This window comes from Etheostoma cragini, chromosome 9 (assembly GCF_013103735.1).
Source record: "Etheostoma cragini isolate CJK2018 chromosome 9, CSU_Ecrag_1.0, whole genome shotgun sequence".
Classification (NCBI taxonomy): Eukaryota; Metazoa; Chordata; class Actinopteri; order Perciformes; family Percidae; genus Etheostoma; species Etheostoma cragini.
In genome coordinates this window covers 1,849,320-1,861,944 of record NC_048415.1, presented here as the reverse complement: position 1 = coordinate 1,861,944, position 12,625 = coordinate 1,849,320, and the positions used below count along the sequence as shown (strand labels likewise).

Here is a 12,625-nt window from a genome sequence, read left to right as displayed (position 1 = left end):
GTTGTTTTTATATCTGCACTGCAAACTAAACCTGTCTTTTTAAATGTGTTATTTGCATTGTGGTTACACACGAATCAGGACGCTATAGTGGAGTATTGGCTACAAAGCACAGCTGGATCTTCTTCCTCTTCCAGCATCTGCACCATTACTCAAACCCACATGATTTCCCCGATATCTCAGCCAAAATGTTGTTTTTTTCCCCCCAGTTAAACTACATGATTGTGTCCCATCTAGACTGATCTTTAAATGTGGGAATCGGATACAAAACGTGTATCACCACACATAAAATGAATAAAAAATCTATGTCAGCTTTTCTCTAGAGTCCTCTGTTGTGCTTTTTGATAATAATAAACAAGCTACACAGGCTGTACCAGCAGTATATAGTAATAGAAGTAATATATCTAATTATTGAATGTGTTTACTTCCAAAATGAGATACTTTTTCATAATGGCCACTGGCGTGACAGCTGGCATCTCAGCCACCATATGAGAGTTTCAAGGATGTGTGATTTTGAAGTAATGATGAATGAGGTGGCCTGTTCCCGTTAACCTATGGCTTTTTAAGATGAAACACTCCCTGCTGTCCTCTGCTTTGTCCACCTGTTGTGTCCTCAGGCTGTCCTAGGATGTGGGACAACCTGACGTGTTGGGAGCCGGCCGCGTTCGGCGAGGTCGTCGAAGTCAACTGTCCTGAACTCTTCTATCAGTCCATGATTGAAGAAGACTTCGGTCAGTATCTAGTACACAATATTAATAATAATGATTTATAGTTTATCATTCCCGTAAAGGAAATTACAGTGTTTTCACTCTGTTGAAAGACGAGTTGGAAATAACAGATCCATGTTTCCTTTTTGTTTTAATGTAGTGCTTTTAGTTTCACCGGAAGTCCTTTAGTAGGTGTCCTACATCAGTTTTTAATGGACACCCTGCAGCCAATCAGAGTCGAGTATTCACCTGGATCATGGTGTAATATTATAGAGTCTACGGTTTGAGCTAAGTGTTATTAAGGATAGAATGAGGTTTTACTTAGGTCTCGGTTCAGGGCTCGGGAATGTATTATGTCAATGAGTGTCCTCGTAAGTGGTGTGTGTGTGTGTGTGTGTGTGTGTTTTGTGTTTCTGGGTCAATCTTTCAATTAAACTTCTTTTTTGACTCTTTTGTTGCTAAACCCCAATGTTTTTTGTCACTTTCTTCAAAGTTTTGTCACTTGTACCAATTTTTTTTAAAGCTTTTTCCCGGCGTTTTGTCACTTTTAACAACATTTTTACATTTTTTTGTTGATATTTTACTCCACCTATGTGACGTTTGTGTTTTTTCCCCCACATTTGTGACATTTGTTTTTAAACATTTCTGTCCATTATTTCAGTGTTCGTTTATCAGTTTATTTTTGAATTTTTGAATACAAGTGAATAAAAAACCCAAATTAAATTCAATGAAAGTAGTGGACTGTTCATTTATTTAACTTGTGAAGATCGCTGTAGGGAACCCTCCAAGTTAACTTGCTTTTTTAAATTTCTGATTATAGAAACTTGAAAATGGGTCAAATTGGACCTAAGGACAACAGGAGGGTTAAGATGTCTTTCTGTGTGTGTGTGTGTGTGTGTGTGTGTGTGTGTGTGTGTGTGTGTGTGTGTGTGTGTGTGTGTGTGTGTAATAATTAATGAAAGCGGATCTGCTTCTCTTCCTGATTTCAGTCTAAAAATACGTGCCTTTGTTTGTCTTTGCCATAATCAAATGAAATGTCCTGTGTCCACAGAGCGGGGGAAGGTGAGTCGAAACTGCACTGAGTTCGGCTGGTCAGAGACTTTTCCTCATTACATCGATGCCTGCATGGGTGAAGACGGGAATGGCAGCCATCCTGCGGTTGGTATATCGCTGCAGCAATGTGTCCCACTCACCGATTCACTGACACACTTCATGTGAAAGGTACTCAGCTTTTTCTTGTGCTTGTGTTTCCATCTCAGGACAACGTGTACTTTGTGTCAGTGAAGGCTCTGTACACCGTGGGCTACAGCACCTCTTTGGTGTCCCTCACCACGGCCATGGTCATCCTGTGCAGGTTCAGGTGAGACGTTTGGGGGGTCGTGGAGGGTACTGCAGCTGGGTTGGGTCGGTGTTAGGAAACATGAGGTTTCTCAGACAGAGGACAAGTAGTGGTTCATGTTTTATCCTTACATCTTCGCCCCGACCTCAGTCTTAACGTGAGACTAAGTGGGGACCAAAGAAATGTCCACACTTTACAAAAAAAGAAAAACACCATTTCACACAAAAACCAACTCATTCTCATGAAAGTCTTTGAATGGTATTGTACCGAAACTTATGCAAGACAATCAATCAAAGACTTTTATGATGAAGACATCAGAAAAAAATTCTCAAATTGATTAATCGATTAAGGTGTTCATAAGGTGTTTGTACACAAGTACTAACGGCAGCATAATTTTCATGCAGTACTTTTCTTTAAAGGTATTCTAATCTATGTCACACGTTTTTTTAGGCTACACCATAATTTGACACACACAAGTCGACCTGCACCACGAAACATACACAGGTAGTGTTCCAGCGGGAGGGGGAGGTAGCCTCCATTTTGTTTGTTACTTTGAACAAGAAGTGACATCACCCCACAGCACTTAGAGCACCTTTAATAAAAGATCCAATGCTATTCTGTGTGTTCATGTCTGTTTTTGTTGCACAGGAAGTTGCACTGTACCAGGAACTTCATCCACATGAACCTCTTTGTGTCATTCATCTTGAGAGCTATTTCAGTCTTCATCAAAGACGGCGTGCTGTACGCCAAAGAGGACAGCGAGCACTGCTTCATACGCACTGTGAGGAACACAAACACGCCTGCACACGTGCCCACAGTCCTCTCTGTTCTCATGTTCACACGCGGCAGGTGATCTGTTCACAAATAAGGATGCTTTAAACTTTGATTAGTGTTTGTTTGTTTTTTTCTCCGTGAAGCTGGAGTGTCGAGCGGTGATAATATTCTTCCATTACTGCGTCCTCTCTAACTACTTCTGGCTCTTCATCGAGGGTCTGTATCTCTTCACTTTACTGGTGGAGACCTTCTTCCCTGAAAAGAGATACTTCTACTGGTACATCATCATCGGCTGGGGTGAGACATCCGCCACATCACACACACCCGACGTGGTTCTCAACCTGGGGGTTGCCAGAAAAAATATAAAAAATATCATATTGTAGAATGAGCAATAGTTTGAATATTTCTGTTCGGGTTTGGATTTCATGTGTTATATTTAGAGCTTCATTTCTAAATCAGGATGTTGTGGAGTGACCAAAGAAGAGTCCTAATCAAGTCCAAGTGAAGTGAAGTCACCATTACCTGAGTCCGAGTCGAGTCCCGATTCCAGAGAATAGCAACACGAGTCCGAGTCCATGACTGGAGTACTCCATCACTGCCTATTACATATAACAGTAGTTAAAAACTTCATCTGACTCCCAAATCCTATTCTATGAAAGCCCAAGTCCGATTTTATAACTACTTGAGTCTAAGTCATCAGTGCGCGAGTCCAAGTTGAGTCACAAGTCCAGAAAATAGCAACTTGAGTCAGACTCAAGTCCGAGTCCAGGACTTGAGTACTGCGTCACTGCTTGGAACACAGAAAGGGGTCTGATGGCAACTTGAGAGGGGGGGTCACCATTATTTGAACAAAAATCACTCAAAACCAGAAAGGGGGGGTATGTAGGATCAGCTGCTTACACCTGTTTGCAGGTCTCGTTGCTGAGGGGTCACGGCGTGAAAAGGTTGAGAACCACAGAGTTCTTCTCTGATCGGGGGATGCATGTGTTACTAATGTTTGTATCGTGTCACAACAGGAACCCCCACTGTGTGTGTGACCATCTGGGCGGTGCTGAAGCTCCACTTTGATGACGTTGGGTAGGTCATTTATGAACAGCAGAGTTTAGTGTTTTTGTTGAAGCCGAGACGAGATCTGCAGCAATGTGCAGTACAACAACAATATGGGGTTTTTGGAAAAGGAAACCATGTAAATCTATTCTGGTACAACCTCAAAATGCAACTATATGTACTATGAAAATAAGCATATTATACGCGCTTTAAGTAATAGAATATCTATGGTTGAAGCTTGTCTTGATGTCTGATCCCCTGCTCTCTCAGGTGTTGGGACATGAATGACAACGCTGCCATCTGGTGGGTGATCAAGGGACCTGTGCTCGCTTCAATCATGGTACGTCATCACTCTGTGTGAGCTGTGACGACAGAAAGACAATCCCTCTATTACCGAATACCTATTTATTTGTTTGCAATACTTTTTTTTTTTTAAATAGATCAACTTTGTGCTCTTCATCGGCATCATCATCATCCTTGTCCAGAAGTTACAGTCCCCAGATATCGGTGGAAATGAATCCAGTATTTACTTGTAAGTCATTTACATTTTTCTGGCTGACATTAAAGTAAAATGTTACCTATACAATAATTATTTTGAGATGTCGTCATGAGCGCATATGCGAAATGTCCGCATTTAGTACTTGTAGTTTTTTTACTACTTGTATGAACTCTTCCAAATGACTGCTATACATTTGTAAAACTTGTTTGTTTTATTGTGGTAATCGTTGGGAAGACACACTGACAAAGTCCTCCATCACACTTTAATGATTACTCCCGTAAAAGTGGCAAAAACAAAAGTAGTGGTGATTTTACTCCTTACTCATTGCATGGACCGGTTTTTACACTTGAGGTATGGGTGGATGGGATCTCTCCCTGTGTCCATTGTCTCTTTAAAATACACAGACACGTGTTACTGGAACTACCAGACAGAGAGGATGAGAACAGTTGTCATGCACAAGTGTAGTTTAATTTATTGAGCTGCAAAGATGAATCAATTAGTTGTCAAATATTAAATGAATCACCAACTATTTCCAGTAATTTTTTATGAGAAACATTGTTAAATGTGCATATTTTCTAGCTTCGTCACTCCTTTGTGCCAGAAAACTTAGCTTAGGGAAACAATGATTGATCTTTTTCACCATTTTCTGACATTTTAAAGCCCCAACAACTTACCAATAAAGCCTATGGACAGAATGCTGTCCTACCTATCTGTGCTGATTATAATAAGGACACAAATACGGAAATCTCATCACAAATCTGTGTGTGTGTGTGTGTGTGTGTGTGTGTGTGTGTGTGTGTGTGTGTGTGTGTGTGTGTGTGTGTGTGTGTGTGTGTGTGTGTGTGTGTGTGTGTGTTGCAGGAGGTTGGCCCGCTCCACTCTGCTACTGATCCCTCTGTTTGGGATCCACTACACGGTGTTTGCCTTCTCCCCTGAGAACGTGAGCAAGAGAGAGCGTCTGGTGTTTGAGCTCGGCCTCGGCTCCTTCCAGGTGACTGCTTTCTCCATTGCTACGTCGATTCACTACGAAGGGAAAGTCTATGTACAAACTGGGGGAAATAACAGTTGGAATGAGGATATTATCAGGACTGACATGCATCACCAAAATGAATGCTTTAGAGCTGACTGTGGGGAAAGCTGTGTTACTCCTTAAGATAAAATGTTAAAGCACTAATAACAACTTGGAAAGACAAATATTTGAATGTGATTTTAACGATCAGACACTTGAAATACTTGACCTGGAAAAAACAAGCTCTGGAGTTAGTGAGTCAAACAGGTTTTTAATACAGATGTAATATTCAGAAACTTGAAAATTTTACTCAAGGTGAAAAAAAGGAGCATTAGAGCATGCATGGGCTTTGGTTTCAGCATGTGCTTTTATTCAGAGTTGTGTTTCCTTTCACACACACACACACACACACACAATGCTGTTTCTACCGTAGATATGTGTTCAGTGTTTTTGTCTCACGTTTGGACCCTCTGTGTCTCCTCAGGGCTTTGTGGTAGCCGTCCTCTACTGCTTCCTCAACGGAGAGGTAAACATCCTTAAAAACAGTTACTGACACCATTACACCAGTTCTCTTAATTAAATTAAACATTTACGTTAACAACATTACCGACCTACAGCATGTCCATAAGGAAGACGTGGGGTTTGAAATGCCTATAACTTAACTGATGGCATATGACACACAATTTAGAGTTTATATTTTCAGACACAAACCATCTGGATTTTCTGTGATTATTGAAAATTACGGCTAATTCATTTTTGGGGGTAGAAAGCTGATTATAAAACGTTTGCTGGTCAAAGAATTTGTAGTTCTAGATGTCATATAATCTTGCTTCTTCACTTTCTATTCCACACTGAACCAAATTACAACACTTTTGTTTTTGCCCCCCTTTATTTATGAGCTGAACTCAAAGATTTAAGACTCTTCTGTGTACACAAAAGGCTTATTTCTCTCAACTATTGTTCACAAATATTGTCTAAATCTGTTAGTGAGCACTTCTCCTTTGCCGAGATAATCCATCCACCTCACAGGTGTGACTATTGGGGGGGGAACGCCATCACGCCATCAAATGGGACTGTCACTCAAGTCCGTTACGATGACAAACTGCAGTCAGGTCGGGAGAGAGAGAGAGAGAGAGAGAGAGAGAGAGAGAGAGAGAGAGAGAGAGAGAGAGAGAGAGAGAGAGAGAGAGAGAGAGAGAGAGAGAGAGAGAGAGAGAGAGAGAGAGAGAGAGAGAGAGAGAGAGAGAGAGAGAGAGAGAGAGGAACCCTAACCCTAACACCCAATACTGACTGTTTTTCAGACTCCCCTGGACCCTTCCAATAAAGGAAAGTAATTAAAACTGCACCTTTTAGAGTGGCCTTTTTATTGTGGCCAACCTGAGGCACAGCTGTGCAATAATCCTGCTCTCTAATCAGCATCTTGACTTGCCACACCTGTGAGGTGTGAAGGAGAAGTGCTCACTAACACAGATTTAAACAGAATTGTGGACAATATTTTAAAATAAGCCTTTTGTGTACGTAGAAAAAGTTTTAGATCTTTGAGTTCAGCTCATGAAAAATGGGGTTGAAAACAAGTGTTGCGTTATTAATTGTGATCAGTGTATGAATGTGTTTTTTTTAGCTCAACAGGAATTACAAACCATTGAGTGTGTGTGTGTGTGGGTATAACATCCATCTTAAAACTGGTTTTAACCATGGAGTACCTTTTAAAGAAAGTGTTTTTTTAATGACTACGTTAACAAACACATTATTCCCGTTTTTGCCCTCATTCTGAAAAAGACAATATTTCAACTATGCTGTTTGCATGGCTAATAAAAGTTAATATTCCAACAACATAACCATTTGCATGCAGCCATGTTAAACAGGGCTGTGCAAAGACAACCTCCCTCTTTCAGTCCTTCAACCACCTTCTTGAAAAAGTTGGTGTTGCGATGTGTGTACATGTTCAAAAACCTGTTCATATCCAAGTCTTTTATATTTGAAAGTGTGTGTGTTTCTCCATATCATCTGCGTAACATATCCAACACGTCCTAATCAGAAAATGTAAATGTAAATCCAAACAGCAAAATGCTGTTTACATGACATCTGGAATATTGTCATATTCAGAATAATAGTGGTACCTTAATCTGCATGTAAACATACTCAGTAAGAACGTTAAACCTTAAACACATTACATACAGAGTGAGACTGAGGGACAGTGAGCTTGTCTCCTTCCAGCGTGGTCCATTAATAATGACCTTGTGAAGTATATCCCTCAAGGTGCAATCGGAGATCAAGAGGAAATGGCGCAGCTGGACGGTGAACAGATACTTTGCTGTGGACCTGAAGCACCGGCATCCTTCGCTGGCGAGCAGTGGGGTCAACGGGGGCACGCAGCTGTCCATCCTCAGCAAGAGCAGCTCGCAGATCCGCATGTCCAGCCTGCAGGCCGAGACCCCGGCCACCTGAACGGCACCGTCTCCGCACCGGACGCCACCCAGCCTGCCACACCCACCCTCGTCCCGATGACCAGCCTCACCAACCCGTTCCTCAACCCGTACCCCGACCCGTACCCCGACGAAACCGTGATGGAAACCCAGCTCCACTCCAGCGACCCTGAACAGCCTCTAGTCTGACTTGCTCCGCCCCTCGAAGCATGAAACCTGAACGTCAGGGGCCAAATCAGGAATCTCTTGGTGTAAAACAAACGTAGTCCTCCTGTTCCCTGAGCGGTCTCTGGCCTTCAAAGAGCCCGATTGGGAATTCTAGTGTACTGTACAGTTTATCTTGTTGGGCTGTAACATGCAAAACAAGCATGGTTATCTCTGTATATATTGTGTTTGTCTGGTGCTGCAGAATTTGCTCCTGTAAAGCCCGTTTGTTACTGCAGCCCTCTCACAGTGATCATTCCAGTCCGTTCACCCTTTCCTCCAAATATGTGTCAGACTGTAACTATACACTGTACTCGTCTCTCAGCTGCCGTGCCATGTGAAACGGCTCCATTTAAGACCATGTAAATACCTTAAAGGGCCAGTCCACTGATTTTCCACGTCACGTGTATCAGCCTGTGATGTAAGGTCTTGTGTGGCTATCGAGTGGCTGGAAAACCTAACCCTAGTGATGTCACAGTGATGTCATTAGATGAAAAATACACATTTATCTGAAAAACTGGATTACAAACTTAGGGCGTGGCGTTTGAGAGATGCTGGGATTTACCAGGCGAGCAGAAGCTGTTGAAAAGTTACAGTTTGCTGCACTGTGAGAAATTTACTATCCAGCGACTTTGGAGTTTTTTTTCCCAAACAGTATTTCGTCCTGCTGCTTTGATTCTGACCCGCCCTGATGTACAGTAAATAGCTTACATGAGGATTTTTGTTAAATGTGTTGACGACAATTCAAAGAATGAAGGTTCCCGCACACATCAGGGTTACCAAAGGGAACTTCTTCTTTTTTTGAATCCATGTTATGGATGGAGCTGAGGACCAGCTGAAGCATTGTGGACCCCAGGTCGTACCCGGACATATTGAACCCATTCGGAAAGCTCAGTATTATTTCCCACTTCTGGCACTAAGCCTTCGTTTCCTGGGTAAACTGGGACTGATGTGCAACAACACATGAGTGTTGAAGACCACCAGACTGAGGAACATTAAAGGCGAGATGTTTTACCTTCATCTAACAAGCAAAACTTGGAAAAGCAGTATTCACGAGGAGGACAGGTTTTCTACATTTGTGTGAAATGCCAAAAAAAAAAAAAAAGAAGAAGAGAAAAAACACACCAGGCCTAGACGACAACTCGGATTGTGTTCTTCGGATGCGTGCGCAGTGCTGAGGTTTGCCAACTACGACCATAGACACAAACCCCCTCTTTTAAACCTCAGCACTAGGAACCAGAGAAGAAGAAGACGCCGTCGGACATCAGCGCGTCTGGAGGTTTAACCAGCCGGTAGTACAGAAAATGTCAATGAAAATGAACTCATGTTCAACTGCTTGCATGGAGTTGCATTTATTGTTCCTGTCGTTTTGTTTACTTTGTGTGTGTGTGTGTGTGTGTGTGATGGTGTGTGTGTGTGTGTGTGGGGGGGGGGGGGGGGGGGGGGGGGGGGGGGGGGGGGGGGGGGGTAATTTTCAGTGTTTAATCTGGGTGTCAGAGTATCTTTTCCTTCATGAGCTTTCAGTGTCTAACGGGCTGCTGTGGAGGCCACGCCCTGTAGTACTGGTTCCCTTGTCACTTTGTAAAAGTACAAATGATAAAATCAGGACACAATATCCTGATTTTGGTTTTCGAAAAAATGAAAAATTACAATAATAATAATTTACAATTAATGAGGGCTTCTTCTTTAAAACCAATCCCCTCGTACCCATCCCAGCTATAGCTGTCTTTCTGCAGTTATCGTTGTCTCTGGTGGCATTTGCTCTCTTTATGCTTGGAAACAAGCACATTGAGGTGGATGTGACTGTCAGAGAGGGACTTTTAACTCCGGGGTAACGCTCTCATTCCAAAGACAAATTAACCGACTCCTTCACTGGGTTTTTGGCACGGCCGTATCTGTTTTTAAAGGCCCGGTTTAGCTTGGCAACGGATGTCGCTGCAGATGTTCTGTCCTCGGCATCCCTCCGTTCGACTCTACTTTGTGTCTCGCAAAGTGCCTTTAAGCACAAAAGAAGTATTTTGACTCCTGTTTGGTGATTTAAAAGAAGAAGAAGAATAAAAAAAGCGATTTGTCTTTTTTAATTTCCAAACGAAAACTGCAAAGTAAAAGAAAGGGGTTGAACAAAGTGCTTTTATGATGCATACTGTAAGACTTAATCAGTATTTTAAACCTGGAGGCCTTCGAAGTACTTTAACTTGTCTTTGCTAAAGACGAGCGGGACATACGACCGACTGGTGTTCTGAACACGCAGCGCTACGAGATATACGACTCAGTCTGTCAGTGTACGGTACACTTTAACACGCGCACACGACAATACGTACGTTTTACTTTTCTCTTTACAGACACAGCCTTTGTTTTTCTCTACAACAGAGAATGTAAATTTCCTGGACTCATGTATCTGAATCACAACATCCTTTTCTTTATGATATTCTTCAAAATATGTGATTCTATTCTATACTTTACGACAGTGTTGGCAGAGTTGTACTCTGATGTTCCACTAACTTTGACTGGATTTCAAATTTCTTTGAGGACGTGCTGTTTCCTTTCTGAACACATTATTTATGACTGATAGTAATAGAAAAAATAATACTGTAGTTTCTCCTTCGTCATCAGCGGTTTGAAGCCACACAATAAACATCGTTTTGGTAATGTACATGTCAAAAAAACACGTCAACTACGGAGTCCCGAAAAATGTTTGAGATAAACAGAAGAACAAAATACTTAATATTTTATTTTATAAACTGATAGGCGGTGAGGGAAATAAAGTAAAAAGGTTTTTGCTATTTTTGCCAATTGATTGGAAAGTTAAATCATGAAACTTAGAACATATTTCTTTACGAACTCCATATGGATTTTATTTCTGGATGTATTCGGGTATGTTGTCTGATAACTTCTTAGAAACATTTTGACAGTTTTAGTTTTAATGTCTGGACGGGTTTTTCAAAAATACTGAGGTCACAAGGTCAGATAACCCCAATTTTCAGATTCTTTCTTTCTTTTTCTTTTTTTACATTGTTCATTTAACGGTGCTGTTATATTTTCGGTAAAGTTGATCTCGCTACACGTTGGTCTAAATGCTTTTTCAAAGCCTTCTCCACACAGCCGGGAAGTTCATTTTGGACAGAAAAGTATGAAGAATTTCATTTTTATTTAGTTTTTATCTCAAAGCAACAACCTCATTTTAAATATCAATACATATTAAATAGTGCTGGTTTAAAAGTGAAAGTTGTTAAAGGTCCAATGTGTAGGAATTTCTTCAATCTAGCTTTGAGATCATATATCGCGATCATCTGTCTTTGTACGTTTATGGAAGCCTTCACGCTTTAAGAAGTTGATCTGTTGCTCTTTTCTATATATTTTCACTTTTTTTCTGGGTGAAAAAGAAGAAGACTCCTGTTCCTGAACTTTGGATTTTGAATATGTGTGGTTCTCCATGTCTCCTTCCTCAAACTTGTCAGGAAGCGACAACACCCATTATCAGCATTAGCAGCATTAGCATTATTAGCAGCATTAGCAGCATTAGCAGCATCTGGGAGTTTGTCATGTGACAGCGAAAACGCGAAAGGCAGAGCAGCATATCCTTTATGTCCCTCGCCGGCCAACGTATCTCAAGGTAAAAATGGAGCGTCTACCCCATTCATGCTAATGCACATGTAAAATTCCAAGCTAATGGGAACACTTGGAATTGATTGTAGTGTTAAATATTCAAAAAAATGACAAGTTTATGAACGGGTAACGTAGATTTTGAAAATGAACAGCTCAACACGTTACACGCTGGCCCTTTAAATGTGGTTTGAGACTGAGAGGTCCTTCCTGATTTCTTAGAAACAGCAATTGGAAAAACTTCCAAACATGGTCTTCATCAGCTGATGCAGTTTGCTCAGTTATCTTCGAATTGTCAATGTTAAAATTTCATTTTTTTCTGAGATCTTTGAGAACTTCTTACCATATGGATCTCTTTGTTTCTCGTTGTATTGTCAATGGAACTTGTGACATTGTATTTTGTCTAGATACAGGTGTAACCATTTTTCAACCATAATTTAGTATTCAAGTGTGCGTCGTGTTCAGAATAGACCGTTCATAAAAAACAACACATACACGTTTTACTTACGATTGGACCTTGAAGACTATGGCAACTGAATTCATAATACATGATTCATAAAAATGGAAAGACCAGGACGGTGCTTTTTAATATTGCCACAAGGACGTTTCGTGCGAGACGTCCTACAGCTTGTGTTTGAATCCATGCTGCTAATGTTTCATTTTCTAAATAGCGGTGAAATAAAGTAACAAAGTACATTTTAATGATTCATTTTAAAAGGAAATGAGCCTAAGAAACAGCCTAAATATAACTACAGTCAGTCCACATTCCCAGACAGTGAAGAGGACGTTACCTTAGTGTCTTCAATGGTAGCTATGGCCCTAAATCCAATTTAAAACAGAGCTAAATGTGGTTCAAATGAGGGATGTCCCAATCATCTTTATACTTTTCCAGTATTTGCCTAGGCCACTGGTTCTGGAAGAGGGGTCTGGGGTCCGTCAGGGGTTCTTGTGTGTTTTCCAGTGGGTCCCCGACCAAAAGTAATAATTTATTTTCACTATAGTTCTATCCATAAGGAACAC

The 12,625-nt window shown here is 41.1% G+C and overlaps 1 protein-coding gene and 1 long non-coding RNA gene across 3 annotated transcripts in view; one reads left to right on the top strand and one right to left on the bottom strand.

The window, feature by feature from the left end:
* adcyap1r1b (adenylate cyclase activating polypeptide 1b (pituitary) receptor type I) overlaps positions 1 to 9,110 on the top strand; it is a 28,663-nt gene extending 19,553 nt beyond the window's left edge. Inside the window, exons 4-14 of one of the 2 annotated variants that reach the window (XM_034880514.1) lie at positions 615 to 728; positions 1,756 to 1,862; positions 1,964 to 2,064; positions 2,692 to 2,824; positions 2,961 to 3,114; positions 3,834 to 3,894; positions 4,135 to 4,204; positions 4,305 to 4,396; positions 5,225 to 5,354; positions 5,857 to 5,898; positions 7,619 to 9,110. In XM_034880514.1, the coding sequence (XP_034736405.1) occupies positions 615 to 728; positions 1,756 to 1,862; positions 1,964 to 2,064; positions 2,692 to 2,824; positions 2,961 to 3,114; positions 3,834 to 3,894; positions 4,135 to 4,204; positions 4,305 to 4,396; positions 5,225 to 5,354; positions 5,857 to 5,898; positions 7,619 to 7,987 (1,373 nt within the window). In that variant the 3' untranslated portion in view covers positions 7,988 to 9,110. The remainder of the gene's footprint in view (positions 1 to 614; positions 729 to 1,755; positions 1,863 to 1,963; positions 2,065 to 2,691; positions 2,825 to 2,960; positions 3,115 to 3,833; positions 3,895 to 4,134; positions 4,205 to 4,304; positions 4,397 to 5,224; positions 5,355 to 5,856; positions 5,899 to 7,618) is intronic. The other variant, XM_034880515.1, reaches the window with a different exon arrangement.
* On the bottom strand, positions 5,670 to 12,619 carry LOC117949947. Its single transcript, XR_004657774.1, has 3 exons — positions 12,490 to 12,619; positions 9,614 to 9,619; positions 5,670 to 5,681 (listed from the first exon to the last, which is right to left on the bottom strand). It is a non-coding gene; the product is annotated as an uncharacterized LOC117949947 (long non-coding RNA).
* Positions 12,620 to 12,625: the final 6 nt, after the last annotated feature.